Source organism: Rhinoderma darwinii, chromosome 5, assembly GCF_050947455.1.
Source record: "Rhinoderma darwinii isolate aRhiDar2 chromosome 5, aRhiDar2.hap1, whole genome shotgun sequence".
Taxonomy (NCBI): Eukaryota; Metazoa; Chordata; class Amphibia; order Anura; family Rhinodermatidae; genus Rhinoderma; species Rhinoderma darwinii.
Genome location: NC_134691.1, coordinates 85,372,144 through 85,388,449, shown reverse-complemented (window position 1 = coordinate 85,388,449; position 16,306 = coordinate 85,372,144). Strand labels below are relative to the sequence as shown.

General features: G+C 43.5%; 1 protein-coding gene across 1 annotated transcript in view; it reads left to right on the top strand.

Annotated features, from left to right (window-relative positions):
* The window catches only part of RP1 (RP1 axonemal microtubule associated), a 406,368-nt gene that overhangs the window by 330,025 nt on the left and 60,037 nt on the right, over positions 1 to 16,306 (top strand). Inside the window, exon 47 of the mRNA XM_075828106.1 lies at positions 7,608 to 7,806. Coding sequence (XP_075684221.1) covers positions 7,608 to 7,806 — 199 coding nt within the window. The remainder of the gene's footprint in view (positions 1 to 7,607; positions 7,807 to 16,306) is intronic.

Below are 16,306 nucleotides of genomic sequence, written 5' to 3'. Positions count from 1 at the left end.
TGTACAAATCTCATTGCTACACCAAATGTTGGCAGAGATGATTGCTGCTAAAGGGAGATCTACAGGATATCAAATTAAAGGTTCACTTTTTCTCCCTGCACTTTGGATGTTTATTCAATGTGCTCACTATAACGTCTGCGGCCGCAGACTCCTCTCAACCTGCCAACGCCTTCCTTCCCGGAGATGCCAGCATATGCGGCCGTCCTGGCCTGCAGTTACCACTAGGATGCACGTGCGAGCTCAGTCCCAGCTTTAAAGGGCCAGTGCGCACACATGTTTAGAATTGTCTAATCACCCTAGACCATAACAAGGGCCCTGCCCCTTCACACATTGCCTGAGTGTTGTTGTGTTTTCCCATGTCAGTCTAGCAAATGGTCCTTTAGTGTTTTCCTGTTCCCAGTGTTCCCGTTCCTGCTACCTGTATCCTGTATCCCGTGCTACCTTGTTCCTGTGCCTTTAAAGAGTTGGAGTCGTGTTGTGTTACATCACACCTGGTGTCTGCTGCCAAGGTCCCATCTGAGCCTAGCCATCGCTACTGTCTGTACTACCACAGGTACTCTTGCTCGGACTATAGACTTTACTTGGTACTCTGCTTGGCCAGTTGCTATCCCGCTACGGCGGTACGGCCCAGTGGGTCCACATACCCACAGATCATGACACTCAATAAGACATGAACAGTACGACTGTGTGTGTTATTAGTTTAGTTACATTGTGTTTGTCTATAATTGTGACTTACATAACAATCAGACCACATTTTATTAGTAATCAACGGAAAAATCCAGCCAAAATGTATATATATATATATATATATATATATATATATATATATAATAGATGCTAAATAGGAAGAACACAGCATTCCTAATAACACAGTAAATCAGGCCATGTGCATGTTACCGCAAAGTATGAATCAACTCCTTGACTTGAAATGAATAAAAGTAACTAGGATTTCGGGATAAATGAAGAAGTGTTGCTCACTTTGTGGTGATTAAGCCAACACTTCATTTATTCTGAAGTACGGGTGCTGTTACTTTACCTACGGCTACTTTTATTATAAATATATATATATATATATATATATATATATATATATACACACACACACATAAGAGCTTTATCCCATTAAAGTTGGTGAAATCACTGCAACATTGTGACATTCATACACTTCATATTCTTAATTTTATATTAGCTCTTTCCCTCTTAAAATTCGAAATAAATTATGCACATTTTCTTTTGGTGGCTACAACTAGACAAGAGCAAGTACTCTGAAGACTCTGGACACGGATAGCTAATACTGTATAATTAAAGTACATTTCTACCTGTTATCATAATGTACAGTATAGTGGGCAGAGCTTAGTTTTTCTGTTACAAAGCTCCAAATTTCCTGCATAGACTAAGAATTTAATCAAAAGCACAAAATACAATAAGTTTTGCGCATGCAATATACTCCCCTTTTCTTGTGCAATTTTCTTTAGATATCTGGTATAGTTTGCTAATAAAGCTGCAATCTTGGCAATGACAGAACCTCTAAGAAGAGTCTTGAGAATGCAAAAAGTCCGAAATGATATATTATATATTATTTATCCTAGAAGTTATTATTTTAACTCTACAAACCAAAATAGAAATAAACAGCTGCAATATCTTCAGCCAAGGACTTTGGGAATAGAAAATGCTGATGTTTTCTAATCAACCACGCTTTAGAATGCCAGATGATGTTAATTTTGCTCTCTAAAGTAAATAATGTGGGTTTAACTCACATCATGACATGATGGCAAGTTGGCGATCTCATATTGCTTTAAATAAAAGTCAAACTGCTAGGGTATCCTCTCCTACATTCATTTTGGCTATCGGACTAAAGCCTTATTCAAACTAGCGCGTGTCAAATCGGCCATGAAAAACGTGCAGGACCCATTTTCAGGGATCCCTCATTGAGCCTATTGAGAAATTCGTGAAAATGGACAAAAATAGAACAGGTCTCTAAAGGATCTGCCAGACACATCTTCCGTGTTGATGCCCGTGGGTAATCAGTCTGCACCTGCTCCTAAGTCTGAGAGAGTGACACAATCTTCTACCAGTCAGGCTGGGAGGCTGAGGAGTGGGAGAGCCTATCACAGCCTGGCCAGACGGAGCTAGCTCCCGCCCTCTGTCTATTTATACCTGCATTTCCTGCTCCTCCTTTGCCTGTGATTCTTTTCTGTTTCCTGGCTCTGCTGCTCCTGCTATGATTATTGACCTTGCTTCATTTTTGACCCTGGCTTTACTGACTACGCTCCTGCTCTGCGATTTGTACCTCGTGCACTCCTGGTTTGACTCGGCTCGTTCACTACTCTTGTTGCTCACTGTGTTGCCGTGGGCAACTGCCCCATTTCCCTTAGCTTCTGTGTACACTTGTCTGTTTGTCTGTCGTGCACTTATTGAGCGTAGGGACCGTCGCCCACTTGTACGCCGTCGCCTAGGACGGGCCGTTGCAAGTAGGCAGGGACTGAGTGGCGGGTAGATTAGGGCTCACCTGTCTGTCTCCCTACCCCGTCATTACAATGTCCTAATTTTTCACAGGCCCTTCATATGGTCCTTTAAAACAATGGTCGCGTGGACAGCCCCATAGAAATATATGCAGCCGTGTGACGGTCGTTAAAAAAACGTCTGTCACACGTCAGGGTTATACGCTCATCTGAATAAGGCATAAGTGTTACTTCCTTGTTGTAAGCTTATAGTCATGCACTTACATAAATGTGACCCTACGATAGTTTTAATTTATGATAAATAGATAGATAGATAGATAGATAGATAGATAGATAGATAGATAGATAGATAGATAGATAGATAGATAGATAGATAGATAGATAGATAGATATGAGATAGATATGAGATAGATAGATAGATAGATAGATAGATAGATAGATAGATAGATAGATAGATAGATAGATAGATAGATAGATAGATATACAGTGAAGGAAATAAGTATTTGATCCCTTGCTGATTTTGTAAGTTTGCCCACTGTCAAAGACATGAACAGTCTAGAATTTTTAGGCTAGGTTAATTTTACCAGTGAGAGATAGATTATATTTTTAAAAAAAAACAGAAAATCACATTGTCAAAATGATATATATTTATTTGCATTGTGCACAGAGAAATAAGTATTTGATCCCTTTGGCAAACAAGACTTAATACTTGGTGGCAAAACCCTTGTTGGCAAGCACAGCAGTCAGACGTTTTTTGTAGTTGATGATGAGTTTTGCACACATGTTAGATGGAATTTTGGCCCACTCCTCTTTGCAGATCATCTGTAAATCATTAAGATTTCGAGGCTGTCGCTTGGCAACTCGGATCTTCAGCTCCCTCCATAAGTTTTCGATGGGATTAAGGTCTGGAGACTGGCTAGGCCACTCCATGACCTTAATGTGCTTCTTTTTGAGCCACTCCTTTGTTGCCTTGACTGTATGTTTCGGGTCATTGTCGTGCTGGAAGACCCAGCCATGAGCCATTTTTAATGTCCTGGTGGAGGGAAGGAGGTTGTCACTCAGGATTTGATGGTACATGGCTCCATCCATTCTCCCATTGATGCGGTGAAGTAGTCCTGTGCCCTTAGCAGAGAAACACCCCCAAAACATAATGTTTCCACCACCATGCTTGACAGTGGGGACGGTGTTCTTTGGGTCATAGGCAGCATTTCTCTTCCTCCAAACACGGCGAGTTGAGTTAATGCCAAAGAGCTCAATTTTAGTCTCATCTGACCACAGCACCTTCTCCCAATCACTCTCAGAATCATCCAGATGTTAATTTGAAAACTTCATACGGGCCTGTACATGTGCCTTCTTGAGCAGGGGGACCTTGCGGACACTGCAGGATTTTAATCCATTACGGCGTAATGTGTTACCAATGGTTTTCTTGGTGACTGTGGTCCCAGCTGCCTTGAGATCATTAACAAGTTCCCCCGTGTAGTTTTCGGCTGAGCTCTCACCTTCCTCAGGACCAAGGATACCACACGAGGTGAGATTTTGCATGGAGCCCCAGATCGATATCGATTGACAGTCATTTTGTATGTCTTCCATTTTCTTACTATTGCACCAACAGTTGTCTCCTTCTCACCCAGCGTCTTACTTATGGTTTTGTAGCCCATTCCAGCCTTGTGCAGGTCTATGATCTTGTCCCTGACATCCTTAGAAAGCTCTTTGGTCTTGCCCATGTTGTAGAGGTTAGAGTCAGACTGATTAATTGAGTTTGTGGACAGGAGTCTTTTATACAGGTGACCATGTAAGACAGCTATCTTTAATGCAGGCACCAAGTTGATTTGGCGCGTGTAACTGGTCTGGAGGAGGCTGAACTCTTAATGGTTGGTAGGGGATCAAATACTTATTTCTCTGTGCACAATGCAAATAAATATATATAATTTTGACTATGTGATTTTCTGTTTTTTTTTTAAATATAATCTATCTCTCACTGGTAAAATTAACCTAGCCTAAAAATTCTAGACTGTTCATGTCTTTGACAGTGGGCAAACTTACAAAATCAGCAAGGGATCAAATACTTATTTCCTTCACTGTATATCTATCTATCTATCTATCTATCTATCTATCTATCTATCTATCTATCTATCTATAAAGAATAAAATGGGGCAGCACTCCGATTAAATTAAATAACCCCTATTGTGTTATTGCACAATATAGATAGCATGTTTTAGAACTATATAATATGTTTGGCTGTCTCACTTAGAAAAAAACTAAAGTTAACCCTCCATGTTTCAAAACTCTCAGAGCAATAAAAATCAGAATTTGTTTCATGATTCCAGGACAGTTTTTAAAATAGACAAGGTCAAGCAACAGGGTCAGTTTTGATCCAAAAGGTCAGAATTGTCTAGATTTTGGGAAATGGAGAAGGATCTAAAGGTACAATTAAGGAGATTTGTCAAAACCATTGCACAGAAAAGTTGAAAGAGTTGCCCATAGCAACCAATCATATCCCAGCTCTCATTCTTGAGAATAACTTTTGAATATGAATGAGTCTATCTGGTTGCTATTGGCAACTCCTCCACTTTTCAGTTTCAATAAATTTCTTCCATTGTGCCAAAGCACTTAAACAGTTTTTTCCATAATCATCATTTATTACCTATCCAGAGGATAGTTAATACATTTCTGATCAGTGGGGGTCCGACTGTTGACACCCCCACTGATCCCAAGAATGTGCCCTTTGTGAATGGAGCGGTACTGCACATGGTCTCCATGAGATGTACTGTGGTGGTACTACTCTATGAGATGTCCAATGGTGCATACTATGATGGTACTACTCCATGAGACATCCTGTGATGGTCCCAGAACCTACTCCATGAAACACTCTACGTTACCTCTTTAGAGTTGTATAGATGTAAAAATGTTAAAGGGGTTGTCCGCTCTTTACAATCTCTTTTATCTAGAGGGCTCCTCCAAAAGTAAGTTAATCACAGGAGGTCTCAGTGGCCAGCTGTAATCTACTGAGGAATCCAGCCACAGGTGTTCAATTCCTCTGCAGTGCCACCACAGGGAAAATGAGGCATTGCATGGTGCATATAAAAATCAATGAGCTGTTCATATAATTCAAGGACGTGCTGGGTCCTTCATAGAGAGACGCTGCTTATAGCCACTCTAACTCCATTTAACAGAGGAGGGAACTGAACTGCCCCGCCCCCCCCCCCCACCTACTTAGAATGCCCTATTAGGGTATTTTAAAATGGGTTTTCTAAAGCAGAGAACCCCTATAAGTTTAACGTTCAGTAGTCTCATTACGTTTTTTAATAATCAGATCTGCCCATGTCCAATCACAGGACACTTGTGCTAGATTAATGTATGAGTAGAAAGTATGGTATTAACTTTTTTTAATGATCCGTTGAACAAATTTAACTTATGGAAAATTTAAGATGAATTGATTTGTTTATCTTTGCCTTATTCTTCTTTGAAACTTGAATCTTTTTAGCTCTTGCTCAATGTGGTGATATCTTTGATTCTACCCTATATTTAGATACAATACACCTAGTGATGATGGTACCATAGCAACTGCAGCCTCAAAGGGAAATATTAGCAAAACTTGATCTTTGCTTTTCTAGTTTATTGCTTCTCATTATTTCTGTAAATGCTAAAAGTGTTTGTTTCTTTTCTAATCATTAGGAGGCTTTTAGTCCTTCAATAATCCTAAATCATATTTTTATAGTCAAGATAAATATCGAAAATATAACTGATGCCTTGAAGATAATAGATAGAAAATATCACGTGGTACTCTGATCAATCTAAAGTATCTAAACTTTTCTCCAATTATTATTTTACGGCAGAGCGATGAAAACAAATGTATCAGGTCCAGTAAAGTAGAATATGTTTTATTTCAGAGATTGGAACTAAAACTATTATAGGGCATATGTCCTAGGGCCTAGATTCCCAACTTGAGTTACATATACCTAATGAGGTGCATGTCATGCCTTTAGGGGGTACTCACACTGTCATGTCCATTGCTGTGCTTTTATTGTGTACCACAGTGTATAATGAAAGCCTTGGGGCACTTTGCTGTAATTTATTTGAGTAGGGGGTTCGTAACTTTAAACAGCCATAAACACTTTCTTAGGGTATACAATACAACTACTATATTTGTTTATTATAAATCCCATGTCTTACCTTTATTTCCATGTAGCTTTGCTCCTTGCTGCTTGCTCTATTGATTTCTATTGAAACTCAAGTAGGAGGAGAAGCTAGCTACTTCCTCCGTAGTCCGTAACTTATGTCACCATAGAATTACAATTCCATTTTTTCAACTCAGTTAAAAAATGGTATCAGTACAAAACATTGTAACCTAACTTACACATTAGGACTGATTTGGTAATTTGTCACCAAATTTGGTAACAGTAAAGGTACTTTTACACGACCCGACATGGGCCTTGTAAACGAGTGCCAATCAACGAGACAGCTCGTTGATCGGTGCTCGTTTGCTCCTGTCACAAGGAGCTACTATGGGGACAAGCGCTCGTTACCTTGATCATACATTTCTATCATGTCGGCAACACGTCTCCCTGTTTACACAGGGCGATGTGGTGCCAACAACGAAAATATTTTCTGCATTTAAAACGATTTTATCAGCCAATGAACGAGCATTTGCTCGTTCATCGGCTGATCGTTTTCCTGTTTACAGGGCAATTACCAGGAGTGAGCGTTCTGTGAACGCTCGGTTGCCCGATAATTGGCCAGTGTAAAAGGGCCTTTATTTCATATATATAAGTTGGAATCAGGAAAATTGACATCACGTCTCTCTGTTCTCTACATAGAATCTAGTGAACAGGTATTTTATATTTCACTATGACAATGTTATAACCTTTTATCCCTTACATGCCATTCAATAGAATGTGTCACTGATACTTAAATGACTCTTACAAGTGGTACCCTATCTGAATTAGAATTCTCCACCATATTAGACCACATGTAGGCTTGCACAGAATGTAGATATACTGTGCTACTGTCATTTTATGTATATTGCATTTGTATATGCTAAATGAGAGGAGCAGTAGATTGATTAGTAATCAAAGAGGAGGCTGCTAAGTGTCCTACTAAGAGTGCAATTCATGAACATCATGTTCCTATGCTTTTATTGATCAGACGGTTGGATTTCAATTGGAAACTGTTGACATTGGTGTAATACACGAGCTGCTCATAGAGAAAGAAAAGCAAAGTAATTTACAGCTGGAGAAAGCCGTGGTGGAGGAAGGATCATTCATCAAGAACAAATACATCTTTATAGCCCAGCCGTGGAGGAAAGAAAAAACTAAAATGATGTCCATGACTCTACAAATGACAGGTCTGAGCAATATGAAAAATAAATGCTGAAAAGGAAAGCTTTTTTTTGTTTTATTTTTTTTAAGAATCAATTTTTTTGTTTTAAAGCAATGTTTGTTGTATTTTGTTTGCTTGTTTGTTGTCCTTATATTTTTATATTTAATATGGTACGTTACTTGTATCTACTACTGATGGCCAGGAGTTAACACAGAAATCATAGGGATAATAGAACGCGCCTGCTCCCCACTGAGAACTCAGCCAAATTAGATCCAAAACGTTGTGCTGATTAATTTTATAATATGTCTGTATAGTGGAATTTTTGGATTTGGCTTTTTTTGAGATTTTTGAAATTTGATAAGTGATAGAACCTGGCTGCAGGCAGCCACCACTAGGGCGAGATAGCTGCATACGAATTTAAACAGATATAGGTGAATTTATCGCTTTCTACGCCAGTTTTCTAGAATAGAAAAGTTGCAAAAAGTTTTTGACCAGTTCACTGCCCTGCCACTTTTGTGGAAAGGGGATATGGCTTTACAAAAGGGGTGGGGCTTTAACGGCCTGGAAAATTTGATATAATTTACAGTAAGTTATAGTGGAAATCTATGACAGCTCCTAGCTGGCATATATTTCACTCAGTGGGACGTAGCAAGGTAAAGACCCTTCCCCGATCCCGTACCTTGCCCCCCTAGATCGCACTACCCCTCCATCAGACTACCACCCCATCAAAAATAAAATTTATTAAACCGCTTCTTTTCTCCCTACAGCCTCCGTAAGCGTGCGGCGGCTCATACAGGGTCATGACGCTGGTACTGATGAGAGCTACAGTGAAGGAAATAAGTATTTGATCCCTTGCTGATTTTGTAAGTTTGCCCACTGTCAAAGACATGAACAGTCTAGAATTTTTAGGCTAGGTTAATTTTACCAGTGAGAGATAGATTATATTTTAAAAAAAAACAGAAAATCACATAGTCAAAATTATATATATTTATTTGCATTGTGCACAAAGAAATAAGTATTTGATCCCCTACCAACCATTAAGAGTTCAGCCTCCTCCAGACCAGTTACACGCTCCAAATCAACTTGGTGCCTGCATTAAAGACAGCTGTCTTAAATGGTCACCTGTATAAAAGACTCCTGTCCACAGACTCAATTAATCAGTCTGACTCTAACCTCTACAACATGGGCAAGACCAAAGAGCTTTTTAAGGATGTCAGGGACAATTTCATAGACCTACACAAGGCTGGAATGGGCTACAAAACCATAAGTAAGACGCTGGGTGAGAAGGAGACAACTGTTGGTGCAATAGTAAGAAAATGGAAGACATACAAAATGACTGTCAATCGACATCGATCTGGGGCTCCATGCAAAATATCTCCTCGTGGAGTATCCTTGATCCTGAGGAAGGTGAGAGCTCAGCCGAAAACTACACGGGGGAACTTGTTAATGATCTCAAGGCAGCTGGGACCACAGTCACCAAGAAAACCATTGGTAACACATTATGCCGTAATGGATTAAAATCCTGCAGTGCCCGCAAGGTCCCCCTGCTCAAGAAGGAACATGTACAGACCCGTCTGAAGTTTCCAAATGAACATCTGGATGATTCTGAGAGTGATTGGGAGAAGGTGCTGTGGTCAGATGAGACTAAAATTGAGCTCTTTGGCATTAACTCAACTCGCCGTGTTTGGAGGAAAAGAAATGCTCCCTATGACCCAAAGAACACCGTCCCCACTGTCAAGCATGGAGGTGGAAACATTATGTTTTGGGGGTGTTTCTCTGCTAAGGGCACAGGACTACTTCACTGCATCAATGGGAGAATGGATGGAGCCATGTACCGTCAAATCCTGAGTGACAGCCTCCTTCCCTCCACCAGGACATTAAAAATGGCTCGTGGCTGGGTCTTGCAGCACGACAATGACCCGAAACATACAGCCAAGGCAACAAAGGAGTGGCTCAAAAAGAAGCACATTAAGGTCATGGAGTGGCCTAGCCAGTCTCCAGACCTTAATCCCATCGAAAACTTATGGAGGGAGCTGAAGATCCGAGTTGCCAAGCGACAGCCTCGAAATCTTAATGATTTACAGATGATCTGCAAAGAGGAGTGGGCCAAAATTCCATCTAACATGTGTGCAAACCACATCATCAACTACAAAAAAACGTCTGACTGCTGTGCTTGCCAACAAGGGTTTTGCCACCAAGTATTAAGTCTTGTTTGGCAAAGGGATCAAATACTTATTTCTCTGTGCACAATGCAAATAAATATAGATAATTTTGACTATGTGATTTTCAGTTTTTTTTTAAAATATAATCTATCTCTCACTGGTAAAATTAACCTAGCCTAAAAATTCTAGACTGTTCATGCCTTTGACAGTGGGCAAACTTACAAAATCAGCAAGGGATCAAATACTTATTTCCTTCACTGTACGTGGCATAAAAGGCCGTAACGCAGGTCAGTGTCAGGACCTTGTATGAGCCACCTGCAAGAGATAAAATGAGTGGTGAAGTGAGTGTACATATTTTTCATTTTATGTCTGATAGGGGGAGAATGAATGGCGCAATACTATGGCCATTGCGCCACAATTGTGGCGCACGGTCACGGTTGTTGTGCCACACGTCAAGTGGAAAAATACGGCAGATTTATTAAGAGGCGTGTGCCTCCTAATAAAATTGTTGCATTTTACTCCAGCGGAGCAGATAGCTAAGGCTGGCGTATACAACACCAGTTTCAGTAAATACATAGTATTGAACTTCATGGGAGCTGTATACATTTGTATGCATTAGGATACCCTTTCTACTAGCGGCTGTCGGTAGCAGATAAGTGTTGGGTCTCATCCTACCACAAGTCACATACCAGTCACATCCCCTGCTTCTATAGTAGCATTATAGCATTCACATTGTAATTATACTTGACTGTGTCTAATACTAAACTAGTATTAATTAACAAATATACTGTATGCAAACTAGTCATAAGACAGCATAATAACTCACTCACTAGGGGGGAATTTACTAGAAAAAATAAATGGCTCAACAGTTGCAAAAATTGCAACTTTTTGGGGCACCTTCGCCAATTTCGCCACTTTTTTAAAAAGTGGAGAGCGCTTAGCGGAATGGGTAGGGCCACTGAAGCTTGACGCATTTATTATAATTTATGGCAGAAACTGGCATAAATTATAGCGGAAATTTATGCCAGCTGGCATAGATTTCACACAGTGCCCAGATGGCTAAAGATGCAACAAACTTAATAAGAGATAAGAGGCATTGCACCTCTTAATAAATTTATTGCATCTTACACCAGCGGGCAAAAAGCTATTGTATGAGTAGATAGACAGACAGACAGACAGACAGACAGATAGACAGATAGATAGATAGATAGATAGATAGATAGATAGATAGATAGATAGATAGATAGATAGATAGATAGATAGATAGATAGATAGATAGATAGATAGATAGATAGATAGATAGAGCCAGTGTAAAAAACTGATATTTAATCCCATTTTATTCAATGCAACTGCAACATCTTCATACATAGCCCATAAAAAAAAAATAAACAGCATAACTACAGGCCAACTTTGTTCAAATAAAATCACACGTGCATGTATATATTGTGTGAGTATATATTTATATATTGAGAGAGAGAGAGAGAGAGAGAGAGATATATTTGGCAAGGACGTGTTGTCCGAGGCACAGTTAGCTCCGCCCATAGCCCGATCTGCAAGAAGCCTGTGTGGAAGGAGATGTGAGTGCTCAGTCTGTCTGTTGTTTGTGTCTCTATTTGTCTGTGAGTCTCTGTGTTTGTGTGTGTGTATAAGTTCCAGTGTGTGTGTGTGTGTGTGTGTGTGTGTGTGTGTATTTGTGTGTCTAAGTTCCTATATATGTATCTGTACAGTGGTGTAGCCATAGGTGACGCAACGGCCCCCAAGTATGCAGTTCAGTGCAATGCTGGAGTCTTGCTCCAGCATTCACTGTGCCGCGAGCGGCTCGGCTCAGGCAGGCGCGATTTAGTGACGTCATCGAGCCTGTCTGCACCTAGTCACTCACAGCACAGACCGGAGGAGAAGGATTCTCCACCCGTCGTGGGAAGGGGATAGGTAAGTAATTATGTTATTATTTTTCTATTAGGTACGTACTGTAATGTCCGTGGCTGCGGGCTGTCGGCCTTCCCCTGACAGCCGCAGCCACGAGTCGGCAAGCGCTGGTCCCAGCCTCCTCCTCAGGAGACACCAGCGCTCGTGTCCACTCACCTCTGCCGGATACCGTAGGGTGCGCGCGCATGCTCGTGCCCGCTCTTAAAGGGGCCGCTCGCACCGGACTGGATGAACGAACTTTGACCCGTGAGTACCCTGGACTATAAGAGGGGTCCAGCCCCCTAGTTCTTGTGTTTCCCTTAGTCTGTCTATGCAAATGATCCCCTAGTGTCTCCTGCTCCCAGTGTTCCTGTTCCCGTTCCTGTACCTGTATCCCGATCTAGTGCCGTGCTTGCTATAGTCGGGCTGTGCTGGATACCACGCTTGCCTGATTCTCCACGCCCGACGTCCACCCGCTGCCTAGTTCCTGCCAAGCTACTGTCCGTGCTGCCACAAGTACCCTATATATCATAGACTGTGACCTGCGCCCTGTTGGCCAGCTGCCCTACCGCCAAGGCGGTACGGCCCAGTGGGTCAACAGACCCTTCGTGACAGTACACTCAGGCCATGGACCCCGCTGGCCGGTTCAAGACTATGATGACGACACAGGAGATGCGAGCGGATATGCTGAACCTCCGATCCCAGCAGGACCAACTCCTCCAAGCGTTGAACATTCTTGCACGTCGGCAGGAGGCACAAGCTGCTGTTCCTCCTACTACACCTCCTGGCAATGTGGATCCTCAGTTTACACCTCTTGGCAGTATTGACCCACGCGTTTCTTTGCCACTTCCTGATCGCTATGATGGAGAAGCAAGTACCTGTCGTGGATTTCTTAATCAATGCCAGATCCACTTCAGCTTGTATGCTAGGACATTTTCGTCTGATGGTGCCAGTGTCGCTTTCATCATTTCCCCCCCTCACCGGAAAGGCTCTTGCATGGGCGAACCCTATCTGGGAGAGACAAGGACCAGAGACCCGTGACTTCCATGCCTTCCTCCGGACTTTTCGCATGGTGTTTGAGGAGCCTGGACGGGTCTCATCTGCAGCAGCTTCTTTGATTGACCTGCGCCAAGGAGACACCTCCGTGAGTGAGTACGCCATCCACTTCCGCACCCTGGCGGGAGAGCTCGCATGGAACAATGAGGCTCTGGTGGCTGCATTTTGGCATGGACTATCTTCCAGAATTAAAGACGAGCTTGCTGCTCGGGATCTGCCGTCTACCCTGGATGACCTCATCCTTCTGTCTGCCCGGATCAATTTACGGATCCGTGAACGCCTCCAAGAGGTTCAACGGGAGGGAGCCCTTCCTAGTCTGGTCCCTACATTGCAGCAAACCCTGCTGTCCTCAGATGTCGATCCTCCTAAGAAATCGGTTATTACGGATCAGTGTAAGTTATCTACCCAAGAGAGACAACGCAGACTCACATCTGGACTCTGTCTTTATTGCGGCCTTGGGGGCCATCTGGTGCGCCTGTGTCCCCAAAAGTCCCAAAACCTAGGGTTGCTTGGAGTGACGACCTTGGGCAAAGAAGGACTTCCGTCTAAATTGTCCATACCCGTGACTATAGTGTCCGGCGAGAGAACGCATCAGGTCTCTGCGTATCTGGACTCTGGTTTCGCTGCTAATTTTATCCGCAGAGATCTGGTGGACTTTCTACAATTGCCCACCATCAGCCTGGAGAGCCCGTTGACAGTTGCTTCAGTAAATGGACTACCTCTGCCAGACCCGGTTTTAGTGGTGACCAAGCCGCTGAGGCTCCAAGTTGAAGCTCTTCACTCCGAACTTCTACCTTTCTATGTCCTGCCTAAAGCTGTTAACCCTGTGTTGCTGTGCCTGCCTTGGCTCCGTCTGCATGCTCCAGTCCTGGACTGGAATTCTGGAGAGGTTCTTCAGTGGTTCCCTGAGTGTCAAGGTCGTTGCCTGGTGAGGATTCGTTTGGCTCATCCTTCGCTGCCTCGGTCATTGGCAGGATTGCCGGGTCATTATGCTGCCTTATCGGACGTCTTCAGCAAGGGGGAGGCGGAGACATTGCCTCCACATCGGGCGTATGACTGCCCTATTGAACTGATACCTGGTGCATCCCTTCCCCGTGGTAGGGTATATCCTCTCTCCTTGCCAGAGACTCTGTCCATGTGAAAGAGAACTTAGAAAGTGGCTTCATACGAAAATTTTCCTCCCCGACAGGAGCCGGGTTCTTCTTCGTCAAAAAGAAAGATGGCTCTCTTCGTCCTTGCATCGACTACCGTGGTCTTAACCAGATCACGGTGAAGAATAAATATCCGTTGCCACTGATCTCCGAACTGTTTGACCGTATATGTGGTGCAAATTTTTTTTCTAAACTAGACCTGCGTGGGGCTTACAAATTAATCCGGATTTGCCAGGGCGATGAATGGAAGACGGCGTTTAACACCCGTGATGGACACGATGAGTATCTAGTAATGCCCTTCGACCTGTGTAATGCTCCCGCAGTCTTCCAGGAGTTTGTGAATGACATTTTCCGTGACCTCCTCTATGTTTGTGTTGTAGTCTACCTTGATGACATCTTGATTTTCTCCCCAGATCCTATGATGCACCAGAGACATGTACGTCAGGTTCTGCTGCGGTTAAGGGAGAATCATCTGTACGCCAAGTTCGAGAAGTGCGTATTTGACAAGGATGCTCTACCCTTCCTGGGCTACATCGTCTCGAATCGAGGTCTCGAGATGGACCCTGAGAAGGTAAAGTCTGTCCTGGAGTGGCCACGTCCTCAACGCTTGAGGGCCATACAGCGCTTTCTGGGATTTGCTAACTTTTACAGGCAGTTTATTCCGAACTTCTCCTCACTGACTTCTCCCATCTCTAACCTTACTAAGAAGGGTGTGAACGCCAAGGTGTGGACTCCCGAGGCAGAGTCCGCATTCAACAGCCTGAAGAGTGCCTTCACGTCGGCTTCTATCCTCCATCATCGGGATGTCTCTTTGCAGTTCTCGTTGGAGGTGGACGCATCCTCTGTCGGTGCTGGTGCACTCCTGTTCCAGAGAGGTCCCAAGGGCAAGTCAAGGGTATGCGGATACTTCTCTAAGCTCCTCTCTTCCGCAGAACGCAACTACTCGGCTCTGGAAGAGTGGAGACATCTACTAGATGGCGCAGCTCACCCGATCTTGATTTTTACGGACCACAAGAATCTGACCTACCTCCAGACGGCCCAATGGCTGAACCCTCGTCAGGCCACATGGTCACTGTTCTTTGCAAGGTTTCATTTTGAGCTTCATTATCGCTGGCCGACAAGAATGTGAGGGCCGATGCCTTGTCCAGGTCTTTTGAGACAGAAGACACCATTGAGAATCCACAGAACATTATTGATCCGTCTTGCATTGTCTCGGTCAATCCCCTACAAATCGGGGACATTCCTCCAGGGAGGACTTTTGTGCGCCTGGCTGATGGTGGAAGAATCCTCCGCTGGGGGGCACTCCTCTAGACTGGCAGGTCACGCGGGGTTACGTAAGACCCGGGATTTGATTGCTCGTCATTTCTGGTGTCCCACTCTGCCCATGGATACTGTGGACTTTGTTTCTTCCTGTGCTGTATGTGCAGCCAACAAGGCCACCCACTCCAGACCTGCTGGTCTGCTCCAGCCATTGCCTGTGCACAATGATCCCTGGCAGCATATAGCGATGGACTTTATCACGGACCTGCCTCTTTCTGCAGGATGCAGTGATGTCTGGGTGGTGGTGGAACGATTTTCCAAGATGGCCCGCTTCATTCCTCTGACCGGTCTTCCTTCTGCTCCTCAGTTGGCCAAGTTATTTATTCAACACATCTTCCGCCTGCACGGCTTGCCACAGCATATTGTGTCTGATCGTGGGGTATAGTTTACCTCGAGGTTCTGGAGAGCCCTCTGCGGACTTCTTGGCGTGAAGTTGGACTTTTCTTCTGCCTACCATCCTCAGTCTAATGGTCAGGTTGAGAGGATCAACCAGATTTTGGAGAACTACCTACGACACTTCATCTCCAAACAGCATGATGACTGGGTGCAGCTGCTCCCATGGGCAGACTTCTCCTACAATAAACACACCAGCAAGTCTACTAGGAATACACCATTCTGCATTGTCTACGGCCAGCACCCATGAATTCCTCTTCCGGTGCCTGATACTTCCGAAGTACCTGCAGCTGACTCCACGTTTAGAAACTTTTTGTAAATCTGGTAGCAGACACGAGCCTCCTTCCTAATGGCAGTGGTCCGCATGAAACGGAAGGCTGACACAAGGAGAAGAGAGCCTCCTCGGTTTCTTCCTGGCACTAAGGTCTGGCTGTCATCTAGGAATATCCGAATGAGGGTACCGTCATGTAAATTTGCCCCCAGGTTCCTCGGACCGTTCGAGGTCCTGCAACAAATCAACCCTGTTGCCTACAAGCTT